Source organism: Simochromis diagramma, unplaced genomic scaffold, assembly GCF_900408965.1.
Source record: "Simochromis diagramma unplaced genomic scaffold, fSimDia1.1 OVJJ01000381.1, whole genome shotgun sequence".
Taxonomy (NCBI): Eukaryota; Metazoa; Chordata; class Actinopteri; order Cichliformes; family Cichlidae; genus Simochromis; species Simochromis diagramma.
This window is the reverse complement of record NW_024386737.1, coordinates 28,662-44,365: the sequence shown is the minus strand read 5'-3', so window position 1 is coordinate 44,365 and position 15,704 is coordinate 28,662. Positions and strand designations below refer to the sequence as shown.

Genomic DNA, 15,704 nt, shown 5'->3' with positions numbered 1-15,704 from the left:
TGCAGGTCATTCACCAGGTCCCCCCGTGTGGTTCTGGGATCTTTGCTCACCGTTCTCATGATCATTTTGACCCCACGGGATGAGATCTTGCGTGGAGCCCCAGATCGAGGGAGATTATCAGTGGTCTTGTATGTCTTCCATTTTCTGATGATTGCTCCCACAGTTGATTTTTTCACACCAAGCTGCTTGCCTATTGTAGATTCACTCTTCCCAGTCTGGTGCAGGTCTACAATACTTTTCCTGGTGTCCTTCGAAAGCTCTTTGGTCTTGGCCATGGCGGAGTTTGGAGTCTGACTGTTTGAGGCTGTGGACAGGTGTCTTTTATACAGATGATGAGTTCAAACAGGTGCCATTCATACAGGTAATGAGTGGGGGACAGAAAAGCTTCTTACAGAAGACGTTACAGGTCTGTGAGAGCCAGAGATTTTCCTTGTTTGAGGTGACCAAATACTTATTTCCCACCCTAATTTACGTATAAATTCTTTACAAATCCTACCATGTGAATTCATGGATTTTTTTTTTCACATTCTGTCTCTCACAGTTGAAGTGTACCTCTGGTGGAAATTACTGACCTCTGTCATCATTTTAAGTGGGGGAACTTGCACAATCGGTGGCTGACTAAATACTTTTTTGCCCCACTGTATTTGTCTGAGAAAACACTGAATATGTTAGGATAGTTTTTTTTTTATTAAAATTCCTCAAGAATTGCTGAAATGCCCTTTTCTAGTGGTTTGAGTGCTACTGTCCAGTGTTAAGCTTGTAAAAACAGTTACTTTAATGAGTGAGTGATGCTAAAAAGAAAATGTGAAAGCAAAACCACAGCCATTAAAGACGGATGTTCGTCCGCTACTCGTGCAAGCTTTGGCAGCCTGTGCCAGTAACCCTGGCTCTGCTTCTTCACATTTCTTAAAGGAAGTTTAATTCTAATGGTCCCCATATGTAAATGAAGCACACTCTTCATTACGTTCTTTAACTTAGATTGCAGACACATAAATTAACACTCTGACATTGACACAGTAAGCACTGAGGGACCGGATGCTCTCTGTACCAGCTGTGCTTTGTGTCCCAGCAGAGTTCACTTTGCAGCTGCACATCTTGCTGTCGGCCTCTATAATTTACTGAAATGCGATGTCAATGTCACAGGTTCCCCTTCCGGGAAATTAAATGTACTGGTATAGAGGCAGAGGAAAAGTCCCAAAGTGATTATTATTTAAGTGTAAACTTGTGATACTTGGTGGCACTTTAGGAAATATGCATCTAGCAGAAAAGTTCGCCTAATGATTTATTCATTTATGACTTCTGTCTTTGCTGCAGAGCTCATGAACAAGACCTTGCAAAGAGACACGAGCGAGAGATGGGGGAGCTCAATGCAATCCATCAGAGAGAAACACAAATCATGCTGGCTGACTTCAACAAGGCCCAGGAGGTCCTCAAAGACAAGATTTCTGCTCTACAAATACTGTAAGACATAAAACTGTGTGATGAAACCTCTTCTGTGGCTCTTTTGGGCTGCTACTGTTTCAAGATAGATCAAAGTTGTCTCTGTTTTGTCTTCCTTTTGTCTCTCTGGTGCCACACTTTGTTCCTGTTTATTTAACTCTTAATGTTTCCTGGGTGCGTCCAGGTTGGAGGGCACAGAGGAGAAGTTAAGAAACAGAGAAAGCCGACCAGAAGACCTGCATGTGATCGCAGAGCTCAGAGAGATGGTGACTGAAAGGGAAGCTCTGGTCAAAAAGCTGGTGGTGAGTAGACGCGGGGGTCCATGGGTCCAGATCTTGGCATGGGATAGTCTCTGAGGAGTAAACTGAAAAATAGACATGCAGTTCGTGAGAAAGTCTAAATCAAGGATTAATTGCTGGAAGCGAGGTCAAACATTCAACAGTTCTCAGGGTTAAAAATGTATTTCTTTGAAAGTTCCTTCATCTGACTGCATGTAAGGGTCTCGACCAGCAGATGTTGTTTACTTAGGAAAGAAAAGTTAGCGAGCAAGCTGCGTCTTTGGGATTTGATAAAGATCCTGCGATGCAGTTAAATGTTGATAAGCAGAACTCGGATGTCTCTACTTCTTCACTCTCACTCCTTGTGCGTGGCCCTTCGAGGCACTGTGGAGGACCTGTGTCTTTGCAGCATGCTGCTGATAACTTCATGAAGTCTTAATGTGGAACCACCCTTTGTGGTTCTGCTGTGTGTCAGTCGGGATCTCAGTAGACTTTTTTTCAAGATGCTGATCCACAATTCACTTTGTTATTCTTTAAATTATGAATCCATGTGTGTAAACAGGATCGTGTATGTGCGCTTGCTTATCCTTCGAATGCAGGACAGTGAATCAAGAAATTATTGATTTGGTCTAGTTTTAGTTGAAAATACTGAGGGAATGCAAACTTTATGAAACTGTGACTATTAAAAATGTGTGTTGGCAAACAGACAGAAGAATAGTGGAGCGTGTTTTGATTGGGGTGGAGTTTGACTGCAACATGTTGTCATTTTTTTATATAGGATGACAAGAAGTTCTACCAGCTGGAGTTGGTCAACCGAGAGACGGGATTCAACAAGGTCTTTAACTCCAGTGCCAATGTCGGTGTCATCAACCCTCTTATTAAGGTGAGTGGGCTCATTCCACACTGCTTTTTTTCACTGTGAATGGTGTGGATGCTTCAGTCTTACAGCATACCAAACTTCTGTACAGCTGAAGTCATCTGCTTCACCTATTTACCCGGTAAGTATTAAGTCGTTTTCACACATGAACTCTGGTGGTCCCTTCTGACATGTAGCGCACAGCAGGACATACGATGCCTGCTCGCTTGCTTTTAACTCTCTAGATAATTGCCTGCATTTAGTTAATTGCCACAAACAAGGACCACACGGGTTAAAAAGAAAACACTGTTTAATGCCGTTCCCACTGCTGATATTGAAAAGTTCAGGCCTGCCGTGCATGTGTGAAAACGGCTTAAATGTATGACTGAGTGTTTTACTGTAAGGATCTACATCGGTTTATCTTTAACAGTGTATGGACTCCAGAGAATGTAAAGACCCACATCCACGTACCAAACACATATTTCTTATCATTTATTACATACTCAAACACCCAACATATGATATATAGTGCAAATGTACTGAGATCATCCTTGAAGATAAATGGACGTAATCCCCTTGAGTCATAAATTCAAACCAGTGAAACCTGTAAAGGTGAGCTGCACTCTGCAATGAATCAACTCATCCAACAGGCTGAGGATTGGAGAAACACCAGGGCAGTCACTGCATGCATCTTGGCATAGTTACCCAGCTTTGTTTACAGCCGCCAGATGAAGTTATTGATCATTATCCCGCCTAATGAGGGTAGCAAACATAATTTATCCATATAAACTATGTTTCTTTATTATATAGAAATAGATTTGCAGCAAGAGAAAAGCACAAGGACACTAAAACCTTCTGTGTTGCTATTGTACCTGATTATCTTCACACATTGTTCTGCTACCAGCTGTAAGAAAAGAAGAATGTTTGCGGCCCGTGTGCTTGTGTAATCTTCTTGTCTTCCTCTTTATGCTCCCATTTCTTCGTCTGTTGTCTGAGCGCCATTGAGCGTTCTTCCTGAAACCTGGTGCCCATTGCACACGACTCATGATAACTGTTATCTTTGTACAAAGCTGCTCATCATCCTTCATGTGTGAACACAGCTGTCACAGCTTCAGTTTGAGTCATTCAAGAACAATAACACTTGATTTCAGTATCATAACATCAGCTCATCGTCTCCTCATTTCCATCCTCCTCCTCCTAATCGTGCCTGTGTTGCTCGCTGTGGGTTGTTTATATTGAATAACATATGCATCTTCAGTCCTTCGCTCACACGTCTAAGCTTCCAATGTGTAGGACTGGAAAATCTCTCAGTTTGCCAACTAGTGGGGATATCAAGAAAGTGAGGAAGATAGCAGCTCTCTCTCACCAGCAAGTCCCCTCAGGGTACACTGAGAGATTATTCAAGGCTACTCTGTGCCTATATTTTAATTTATGCTCTTTTTTTCATGCATTCTTTGCTGACTTGCACTAAACATATTTGGTTGAGCCCCTACAAAAATATTGCAATGCCAGTATGTAGAAAATATATTAATGAGGTTTTGCTGCTGCTTGTTATAAAATGTAATCTAGTGCATTGTGCATTTGGCCATATGATAAACCCTTGTGACACCCGACCAGTGACAGTCGAGGAAATGTACTTTTCTCCGTACACCGACCAGGCATAACATTATGGCCGCTGACAGCTGAAGTAAATAACACTGATTATCTCTTCATCATGGCACCTGTTAGTGGGAAATATCAGGGAGCAAGTGAACATTTTGTCCCCCGAGCTGATGAAGGAGAAAAATGGTCAAGCGTGAGGATTTGAGCGAGTTTAACGAGGGACTAACTGTGATAGCTAGACGAACAGGTTAGAGCATCTCCAAAATTGCAGCTTTTGTGGGGTGTTCCCAGTCTGCAGTGGTCAGTATCTATCAAAAATGGTCCGAGGAAGGAACAGTGGTGAACTAGCAACAGGGTCATGGGTGGCCCAGGCTCACTGATGATTGGGTACAGAAGGCTGTCTGACCTGTGTGGTCCAAAAGATGATCTACTGCACCTCAAACTAGTTGATGCTGATTCTGACAGAAAGGCGTCAGAGCATCACAGTTTGTTGACCAGACACGGTGATCATGCTGATGATGATGCTTTGGGCAATCACACTGTCTTCTGGGAAACATTGTGATAAACGTTGTGTCCTGCCATCCATGTGGATGTTAATTTGACACGCACCACCTACCTAACCACTGTTGCACACCGTGTACATCCTTTCATTGAAACAGTATTCCTTGAAGGCTGTGGCACAGAATAATCTGCCCTGCCACAAAGAAGAAATGGTTTGAGGAGCACAACAAGAAGTTTGAGGTGTTGACTTGGCCTCCAAATTCTGGACCAATGCTGGACAAACTAGTCCAATCCGTGGATGCCCCTCCGCACCACTTACTGGATTTAATTCAAAGGTAGACCAATGCAATATTAGGCTGGTGGTCATAATGTTATGCCTGATCAGTGTATGTTGAAGCATTTTAAGGCATAATTTCTGAAGAGACGATAACTAAAAATCTAAAAAAGATTGACGGTTGTGTTAGCAAAAGCTGCCACATAAACTGTATTGTATTCCCCTACCATGTGGAAGGCGGTCCTTCCAGGTAAGATAATACAAGGTGTGATCAAAAAGTTCTATAAGCTTTACAAACAAAAAAATAAAAGCCACACATCCCAGATGTGTGTCTCCTTGTGCACCTCTGGTCTACTTCTAACTTGGACTTTTAGATCACTGGGTGCCATGTTCTGACCACTTTGTGGTCTCTGCAATTTTTTTGCACACAAAAATCTCAACTTCTGTGTCAAACTCACCAATATTTTTGGATGAACATCATCACTGGTGATGAGTTGGGTCTCCAGCTGTAAGAAGATGTGGTACATCAGGTCACAACCAACACCAGGAGCGTGCTTTTCTCTTTTTTTCCCAGTGTTGACACATCTGAGGGAGAAAAACATGGTGTACCTTAATATACCCACTCAAAGTGCACTGAAAACAGTTTTATTGGCCATACCAATGCAAACTTTGTATGACAGTAGTTAGTTTTGACTCCCTCTGTCGTAAAATGAAACTGATATAGTGGAAGAGATCCAACATTAATACCTGAATCGAATAGGACGTAATCTTAAAATACCAGGAATGGTTACTGGAGTTAGTCCAGACCTGCACGAGGAGATTCCTTGAAGAGGATCACAGTTCATTTTAAATCAGGTAAGATTTCCGCTTTTTATGAGTGGAATCACAGAACTTTTGATCATACTTAGTAGACTGGAATTTGAAAGATGCGTATAAGCACTTTACTCCTGCTCTTCACTGGATTTGCTTAGGCAGGGATGCAAGTTTAGGTTAAAGGTCATTATCTGAGATGATGCTAATAGCTTTAACCACTTTGGTTACCATGGAAACTACACAGCATGACAGGCACGTTGTTAAAACCAGTTAGTAGTTTGATCTGAGTTAGCTAAAGATAGCCGGCATTCATGTCTCGCCTCTCTATGTGTGTCTGTAGTCAAAAACAGGCAGCCAATCAGATCACCGCTTCACCAGCTTTCCTAGCCATTCAGCTCTCCGATTCGTCAGCCCTCCCACCATGACTCATGAAGGACAGGAAGAGGAGGGACGGGAGGTGGAGGAGGTAGGATCAGGAGGCCCTTTTGCGCCTCCTAACTCCCCCCTCCAGAGATCCCTCCCCCGACTTAGGAAACCCCTTCCCCTATTCAGCCCTTATCCTCCTGCTCCTCTTCCTCAGCATCCTCCTCCTCCTCCTCCTTCTTCTCCTCATCCTCCACATCATCCCATGCCAAGCCTTGCTCTTCCTCATGCTCCTCATCCTCAGGAATCTGTGGTGCAGCATCAGGGCCTGCAGAGCTTCGGGAGGTGAGAACTAAAGTGCATTTCTGCTACTGCTGCCCACCGTTCACCTTCACTTCACATATTCAAGCAGTGAATTATGTGATGTCTGCTGCTGCTGCTTCCACTGTCCCAATCTTTCACCTCACTTCTTAGTTTCCCTCCTTTCTGTCCTCACCCCCTCACCCTCAACCGAGGTGAGGTTTATATTTGATCAGCACTTATGGACCAGCTGTTACTCCTATTTTTTTCCTTTTGTTCTGACAATGTCCAGAGATGAAATATGAGAGACAACTTTTTTTTCTTTCTGTTCTCTACTTTTTATCATTTTAATTTAGGCCCGAGCTAATACGAGTGCAGCATTGATCTTTTCATTTCACGGAACACTGCAGCCTCGCTCCATTACATCGGGGTCAACACCCAAAAATAATGAACATGTAATCTCTTTTTGATGCATTATGCACATTAACATCACATTTTTCATTTTCTCAATGTGGCGCAATCAAAGACAGAATCATCTTTGAAATGCACTGTAAATCCTCGCTGTAATGCCTATCTGCTCTCAGTTGTTAATAAAAAATATTTTACAAAAACATGAGAACCAACCCGGAGACAGTGCACTTACAAATCAGTCTCAGTGGGACTTTAAACTGGGAGTGAAGCAAAGAGGCAAACAAATGATTGCTTTGAAAGCTTTGCAGCAACTTGCAAATGTAAAACTTGAAAGAGAAAGAAATAGTTTTGGGCTTTGTTCTCTCCACAGAAGGCAGCGGACATACAAATGAAGGAGTTCTGTTTGCTGCGGCCGTTGATTAGAAATCATTGGGAGGTCTGAGGCTCGAGGGTATAAACTGCAGCTGAACCGCAGACTTTGTTTGAAAGTTCTCCAACTTTTTCCCATCTCGTAATCGAGCTGCAGTTTAGTTTAAAGCTGAAGTCTGTCATGTTTTTGTGTTGTTTTTTTACTTTACTGCTTCTTTTGTGCTCGTATTGTGCAATCTTGTTATATCTAAACAGTTACCAATCATTGCCACCACCCGTTATGCCATGGATCCCTAAAAGGAGCAGCCAACTACAACAAAAACTGTTTTTGTTCATTTAAAGTGTCCCAAGCTTTATGCAACATGTCCAAACTTCCACTGACCTGTGCACTGATTGCAGGCTCAGGAATAGCATGAAAACTGAAGCACCTGAGTAATATACATACGTGTCTGTACATTTACATCTACAGTGATTTACATTTGGCAGTAACCACTCTGCTCTGGGACTCCATTCTTCTGCTAACACATTCGAGGAAAGCATGGTGACTGTATCAGAGGGGTGGAGGTGGGTTGCAAAGTATCTTGCACAAAATCTGCAGAATAAGCAATGAAAAAACTTACAGGCAAGACAATAAATAAACCGATATTAACTATTTGTCAGTATATCAGTATTTGCATTTGTAATGGCTTATAAGTGTTCAAAAATAAAGAGACAGGAGAAAAAGTCTTTACCATAGTAAGAGTGTTGACATTAAAAAGTTTGTCCACTAGAGGGCAATCTGCAGCTAATCAGAGCACACTTGGGAGAGAATAAACAAGTAAATAAATGACCACTCAAACATTAAGGAAATCTGTTCGCATATTGTATGCCTGAAAGAAAATATCGGCTGATATGTCGGAATATCAGATTTTTTAAATCGCGAGTATTGATATTGATCTTAAAAATCCAATATTGGAGTTATGTTAGTTTCCAGAGGGAAGGGGGTTCAGCATTGCTACCTGATAGCAAAAAGGTCCTATTGCTTCTCTTTTAGACTTATTTTGTGAATGAGCATCCCACCTCACCACGGTACACTGGTGGCATGTCCAATTCAGGATGTAGAAAAAGGATTTGGTGATTTGAAGTTTGCGTTATTTATAATTTTAGGTTTGGTGTTTTAGTCCCAAGCTCTCCTTTGTGCATGTGTCCTTAAATGTGGGCAGTCTAAATCTATGTCCATGCTGGATTTTGGACATTACACCACCACTTCTTCACTTGTATGACATCGAGTAGGAGCACTCACTGGATCTCCCTCATTATGCTCTGACAGTGGCTGCTGCCAACGATCACAACAAACAAGGCAATCACTATTATTTTCTGTTCTGTGAAGCTCCCGAGCTTGTCAGCTAAAAATCTGTGAGCATCTGATTGCATACATCTGTAAGCCTGTGAATTCCTGACAGAGCATTTCTCTGTCCTCGAGCTTCTGCCTCCTCATTATTCTAACAGATGTTTTTCTTCCCTCCCTCAGCCTTCCTGAAGCCAACTCTGCGACACCATCGGACCCTGCACGGATGAATCCAGGAAAAAGCAAAGAATACGTCACAAAAGAAGAGGAGCTGTACGCCCAATACTTCACTTTCTGACTCGCTAAATCCCAACTGTGTCAAAAAAAGGAAGTAATGGGACAGAGAGCTAAAGTTGGACAGCGATCAAACTGCAGGTTTTCACAGTCATTTGGGCGACATGAATATGAGACGTCCTCTCCTCATTGCAGCACTCCCATCTGTCGTGTGCATTGCTGAGTGAATTTAACCTTAGGGCTTCCATACGTGGTGAGCACGATGAGCAGTGTGGCTTATCAGTGCTTCATCATGAAAGTGTGCATGGCAGAAAGAGGTGACATGAAACATTAGTATACAACGATTTGTCTTTTACATTTATGCCATCTGTTATTCTGCAAAAGTGGCCATTTGTATGAGCTCTCATGCTACCCAATGTGAAGAAAATTACAAGTTAGAAAGAATTAATGTCCTCTGAATTTAAATGTAATAATTTATATTACACTGAAGTTTAAATGCGTGGCATGCTCTGCAGAGATTTCCCAAAGGGAGTAGCATGTTTATTGATGGCGAAGCTGGTGCTTTTAATGATTCCATCTCATTCTTTTAAGATTTACCGGTTGCCAAGCGATGTGAAAATGTATCCTGTTGTATTTAAAATCTACAAATCAATATGAAGACTCTGATTAATAATGAGAGTAACTCTACACGGTGCTTTTTTGAACACCGTTCTTAGGGCTGCAGTTAATTAAATTTTAATCTTGATCACAATTTTGGCTCCTAACAGCTAAAATGTATCATCTGCCAACAGCACACAAAGAAAATCACTGAATCACTGCCTACATGTGCCAGTCACAGCTTCCTGGATTGTTCCTGGATGTAACCTGGACGAGTAACAACAAAACATGAACTACACAGACCAGATGTCAATATAAAATTCAAATGTCCGGCATGCTTTAAGCGGATCATCGTTATCATTATTTGGAAACACTTCAGATTTTTGGTTTTAATTGCTACAAAGCGACACAGCTAACTAACACTAGTGTACAGAATGCAGTAGTTTGTCATGACCCTACAGATGAATCATTAAATCCTTAATGCAAATCCAGAGCACATTTTAATGACCACTAAATCACTGTGACTTTTACTTTCAACAATATATTAAAACTAGAGATGGACCGATCCGATATTACGTATCGGTCCTGATACTGACCTAAATTACTGGATCGGATATCGGAGAGAAATAAAAAATGTAATTCGATACGAAGTATCACAAAATCACCTCACAAAACGCGCTACTTGGCGTAACCCAGCTTGTCGCATGGGAGTAGTATGTGTCACGTGATAGAGCGGCTGTTGTCTGCGAGACCTGTCGGCGGTCTGTTGGAGCGTTTGGGGCCTCGCTACATGCTTCCTAACCGCGGCATTTGATCTCAGAGAAAACTATCCCAGAGAAGTAAAGCAAGTGTGTAAGTTCATCCCTGAATGTTTGCATAGTATTTCCACGTTAAGCTTAACAACTGATATAGTGAGCCACAGCTGGACTGGCCATCGGAGTTCCATATTGAGGTGAAAAGGCAGCGATTTGTCCCGGACTTCAGCTAGAATAAAAAAAAAAATAGACACAAAGCTGGAGTTATTCTGTCTTTGCTGCGCAGTTGCATCTACTTCTCTCATTCACTCCCCCTCCCTCTCTTGTTATTACTTCAAACATGAAACTAATCAATGATCAGCTGATCGGCTTTTCTGCCGCAAGTCCCGTCTTTCTTATTTGTTTGTCGCCCACTTTGCGCCAGAAAGAGGAGACCAGCGGATAAACAACAGCAGCACGTTTAAGCTTGATCAGCTGTTGTTAGAATTTATTTAATATTACTTTCTAGTATCAGCTGATGTTTGCTGGAGCCACAGCTGTAAAGCTGCTGGTCATGATATCCGTTTGGATATGTGGTGAGAGGGAAACATGAAGATGAAACCAGGAGATGTCCTTACTGAATCATCAGAGCTGAATAGGTGATGGAGAAACAGGTTTACCTTTTAGGTGACATTAATGAGTTGAAGTTATGAACTGTTTCTGAGAGACAAATAACACCAGGATCCTTTTTCTACGTAGCTGACGGCTGGTAACTGTGCAGGGGCGGGTCTAGCAAAGTTTTGACAGGCGGCCAGGTTGGGCATTAACAGGGAGAGGGGGGCACAAAGAAATATTTTTCTTTGTTATAGCATATATTCCTTTTTTTTTTTAATTTTTACAGTTCAGTAAGTTATTTTTTTTTAAACGTTTAAGCAGGATTTTAAACATAAATCACTTTGTTATGTTTAAAAACTTTGAATAAATAATTATCTGAATCTTACAACAAAAGTGGTCATCTGATTAAATGTATAGAAATCCATTATTGTATATAGTAACTATTAAGTCTAATATACATCCTAGTAAGCTATAGTACTTTTTCCTTTGGGAAGGTACCATCTGTGCAGTCTGCAATTCTGTTGAAGAAAGATGTTGAATCTATTTAATTATTGTAGAAAAATAATTGTTTTTACATAATAATTTACATAATTTATTTTACACTTGCATTAAATTAAAGTTGATTACATCGATTAAGGGCGGGGGGTGGTTCCCTAATATTTTTGCTGGGAGTTGGCAACCCTATTAGTTAGGTTGCTTAATATTTCCACTAAGTACTCTTTAAAATACCAGAATAGGGAGGATGGTGTAGGTTTAAATTTATTAGAGTTATCAGTGTTGCTGAACTATAAAATGTTTTGGGTGGAGTGTATTTTTTGCATACAGGTATAACAGAATAAGTTCAGTCTCTTGTTTTTTAAAATTTGAGTATGAACTTCTTCAAAATGCAGCAAGATATTTATAAAAAAAAAAAAAGTTTTATTGATTACAAAATACACTATATCGGATTCATGTCGGTATCGGCAGATATCCAAATTTATGATATCGGAATCGTTATCGGACATTAAAAAGTGGTATCGTGCCGTCTCTAATTAAAACACACCTTTCACTTTTTGGTCACATCAAAATAAAACAGATGTGACGGTCAACACAAAGGTTTTCAGACATTTTTCATGGTGCATGTTGGAGGTTTATTTTTTCATTTCCAAAAACATAATTTGTTTATCACAATTCAGTGGGCTACATAGTGGAAACAAAAGTATCCATTCTATCACGCTAGTATCAATAGCGGGGTTGGTATCAATACTATCGATGTTTGATGATCCACCCAACTCTACCAAAATCAAATCTTTAAAATTAAAAAAGCATTTTAATGTTGGATTCAGTGGGCATTGACTTGATTTTAGTGCCAGCCCCAAGTGGCCATTTGGGGGACTGCTATTTTTACAATTTGGGGAGCTGCTTTGTTATTATTCAGCAGTCTAACTAAATGTTTTTTTTCCCAACAAATATGGTGAAATAACTTGTAAAAAGGGTCTGTAATAATCCTTACATGTTCTGAACCCTTACCGATTTCAAACATTCAGAAAGTTTAGATAAACACTTGGTCTATATAAAATTATCATTTGAGCTCATGTAAATGTTCACGGTGTTGCGGGTACAATTGGTGCGTTAAACAAAGTTTGTCTTCACAGCTCATTAATGTGTCTTACAATTTGTTGTCTGACTAGAAGTGCTTTCAGAGTTCGGACAGGACAAAGTGATAATGCCTTGATACTTGCCTTTAGTCTTTAATACTGTAGGTCCATCTGTTGTATAAATATGCATTTGTCATTCAGACGTGATCTTGAGGGGAATTGGCCTTGCTGTTCATTCAAGTTGTGTTTTTGGCATCTGCAGTATGATAAACTGGAGTGCGCCACAATAACGACACCAGCAAAAAGAAAAAGACTAACTTTAGCTTGCTGTCCCAACACTTTGACCGTGTACATACAATAAATGTTTGAAAGTCCTTTTCAGATCTCTGAGCTATCTGAGGGGTGCTTGATTTACCACTTCAGACGCCTCAACAGTCTCAGGAGGGGAAACATCAAGGTAAAGTGAATCAAGCACCCCTTGTCTTTTTATTATTCAAGTATTTATATTGTAATAAGCTACTGTTTTTCTACGGTCTGTTTGTGACAATGGTAGCCCTGAGACGTTCAGAGGAAGAGTTCTGTCAGCGACACGCAGACATTGGTTGACTCCTAGAAACTTTTTTAATGCCAAGGAGTGTTTAGTTCATTACCAGCTAGGAGTTTGTGTCAGTGGCACAACTCTTGTTGCTGCACGTCTCTGCCTGCAGAGCAGACCGTAGAGCATGTGAAAACAGGAACACTATCATAATGCTGCTGTTGCTCACTTGAAATCTTTTCTTTGGTGTACTGTCTTGTTTTTTTGTTTCGTTTTTTGTTTTTTTTTTACTTGACTTGAAAGTTTACATAGTTCCTTGTGATGAAGTCCATTCAGTAATCTGTACAGTTTCCAAACTGCATGGTCGTCATCAGCCTGAAAGAGGCTCTATTTGTTACTTCTTAAAAAGCGGATGGAGACAGTAATCTGAAGAGCTTACTTCCTCTCACAGTGACACCGCCGGGTTCCACCTAACCACAGAGACACGTTTCAGCTCAGTGTGATCGATGATCGATGCTCGTCTTCCATAACAGGCTCGACTGAGGCTGCAGGTTTCAGGAAGTGTTTGGTCTTTCACCGTTTGAATTCATTGTTTAGGTGATGTAGGATGGGGGCAGATGAAAGGAAAAATCAACACCGAGTGTCATAATAGAACAATTTGTTGTGTGTGTAAAACTTATATTAATTAATTCCATTTTAAAGTCTTTGCATATATTTGAAAGAAAGATTTAAGCAAAGGTTTATATTAACTTTGCTTTTGACTAGAAACACCCAGTTTAAGATTATCTGTACCTCTGGGACTCACTTATTGACTTGTTTTGTCTTGCATCTCATGTGTTTGTTGGGTTTTTTTTCTGAGCCTGGCACAATGATTTCCAAGATTGTAATTCCCATCTCCTGGCTGGGGTTTCCGATTAAATTGACTCTAACTGTAGAGCTGGGCACACATTTAGTTACAGTTAATTATGAACGCAGTCTGGACTGACTGTACAAGAAGAGAACAGGCATGACCCATGATAAATCATTGCGTTCATATTAAGATTTTTTTTTTAAACAATTATAATATTTGTGTCACCAGCAATCAGTCCTATCAGGGACGCAGAGGCCTTGTATTTACTTAAAACATCACTCCTATCTAAATTTACCCCAACTGCAGATTGTGGAAGCAGTCTATAATACCCTCAGTTTTTTAGTATGTGTGTGTGTAAGGTGTAAAAACTTTCATTTGTCAACAAAGCTTCTATAATGTGTGACATGTTGTGGAAAACTCATATTGTGAGAGTAGATGTTTGCAATCTGTCCATGAGGAGAAAGGTCCTCGATTATTAGTTCTCGCTGTCTCTCGAAGACCAGAATTGGCTCCAGAAGGTCTCATGTTTCTGCTCTCAGTGAAGCAACTACCAAGCATAAACAAGAAAAGCAATAATCAGTAATCAGCTTTTTTTTTGCGTGATATATATGAGTGTATCCATTTCCCTTTGCTCGTAATCATCATTCTGTTTTTGAATGTCCTTTAAGATCACACTACCCTTGATATCTGCAGATGCTCAGAGTTCAGGTGTAGTTAGTGGATCATTCATAAGAAACACTCAGTGTTCTTTCATTCTGCTCACTTAGGTGTATTTACCAAGCGTGACTGAAAGCAAGCTCGCAATTACAGCCTGGTCTATATCAATCTTCTCGTTTGATTGAAGCTAATATGACAGACAGGCTGTCTCATTAAAGTGAAGAGTTAAACACTTCCTGAAACCAGATTGAGACATGGTTGTCTGTATTTGTGGCATATGGGAAGGACGGCAAAAATGAGCCATTACATAAAGGAATGTGACAGAAAGTACTGCAGAGCATTCTGTGGCTGACCCTGATTCATTTTCATCAGGTTGAGAAAATAGATTTCTATAAACAGAGAACTGATCAAATGAGAAGTTTGTCGGTGGCGGCATAGTGTCCAACTGTCCCATATGACAAGAATGCAGCGTCATGACACCGAGGCTTTAGTTACGCCGAATGTCATCATTAATTACACTAAAAGGTCCCACTGTAAATACTGACCCATGACAAACCCCAGCAACGGACCAATACGTGAACGTAAACTGGCCATATCCTTCCTGGGATCCTGGCCACGGTACACCGAACCACAGCTGGTTCGTTCCTCCATGCACACTGTGAAGATTTATTCAGATAACTCTGCTTTGAAATCTCCATCCAACAATGCAGAAGCCTTCTGTTTCTTCTTAGAGCTAAGTTCTAATACATTTTCCTCACAATCACATCTGATTTTACTGCCTCTCCTTTCATTTTGCTTGAGCTCACAGCTCTTTCACTCTTTCAGTGCACACTTTAGTTGCATTGTTAACCCCAGCTGCAACCAAGAGGCACACCTTGGGGGACTGTCCTGATAGTTAGAGGATCGTTCCGGCACTTGGAGGCGTTTCACTCTCCAATCAGTTTTAAATTATTATACTATGGTTTAAAATCATAGAGAGACTTGAAAAATGCTCAAGAGAGGTAGCCGGTGGCTTGAAGCAGCTGTTGAGGAAGTAGTCAAAGATTTAATTCTTAGAAAATGATTTTCCTCATCAAGAGGAATTTTTCTGTTTGTTGCACAATTTATTTTTTTTAAATTGTTTTCTGAGCACTTTACGGACTTTTTGTCCATGTTTGTTTGAAAGTTGAGACGTGGAGATCATTCAGCAGTTTCACCAGGTCCATTAAGTGGTATTTCTGGAGCTCTCAGACGTTCATATAGACGAATCCAGAACTAAATGGACATTATGGTGAGACTAATTAATTTTAATGAATGAACATATGGTACGGTCCTTTAAGTTTGACGTTATTTAGTGGTTTGACATAACCTAAAGGGATTATTTATTTATTT

General features: G+C 40.6%; 1 protein-coding gene across 3 annotated transcripts in view; it reads left to right on the top strand.

Annotated features, from left to right (window-relative positions):
• The window catches only part of LOC120716416 (protein FAM184A-like), a 71,663-nt gene extending 61,364 nt beyond the window's left edge, over nucleotides 1-10,299 (top strand). For 2 of the 3 annotated variants that reach the window (XM_040003989.1, XM_040004024.1), the window contains exons 20-24: nucleotides 1,315-1,461; nucleotides 1,625-1,742; nucleotides 2,497-2,601; nucleotides 6,105-6,230; nucleotides 8,718-10,299. In XM_040003989.1, the coding sequence (XP_039859923.1) occupies nucleotides 1,315-1,461; nucleotides 1,625-1,742; nucleotides 2,497-2,601; nucleotides 6,105-6,230; nucleotides 8,718-8,726 (505 nt within the window). In that variant the 3' untranslated portion in view covers nucleotides 8,727-10,299. The remainder of the gene's footprint in view (nucleotides 1-1,314; nucleotides 1,462-1,624; nucleotides 1,743-2,496; nucleotides 2,602-6,104; nucleotides 6,231-8,717) is intronic. The other variant, XM_040004094.1, reaches the window with a different exon arrangement.
• Nucleotides 10,300-15,704: the final 5,405 nt, after the last annotated feature.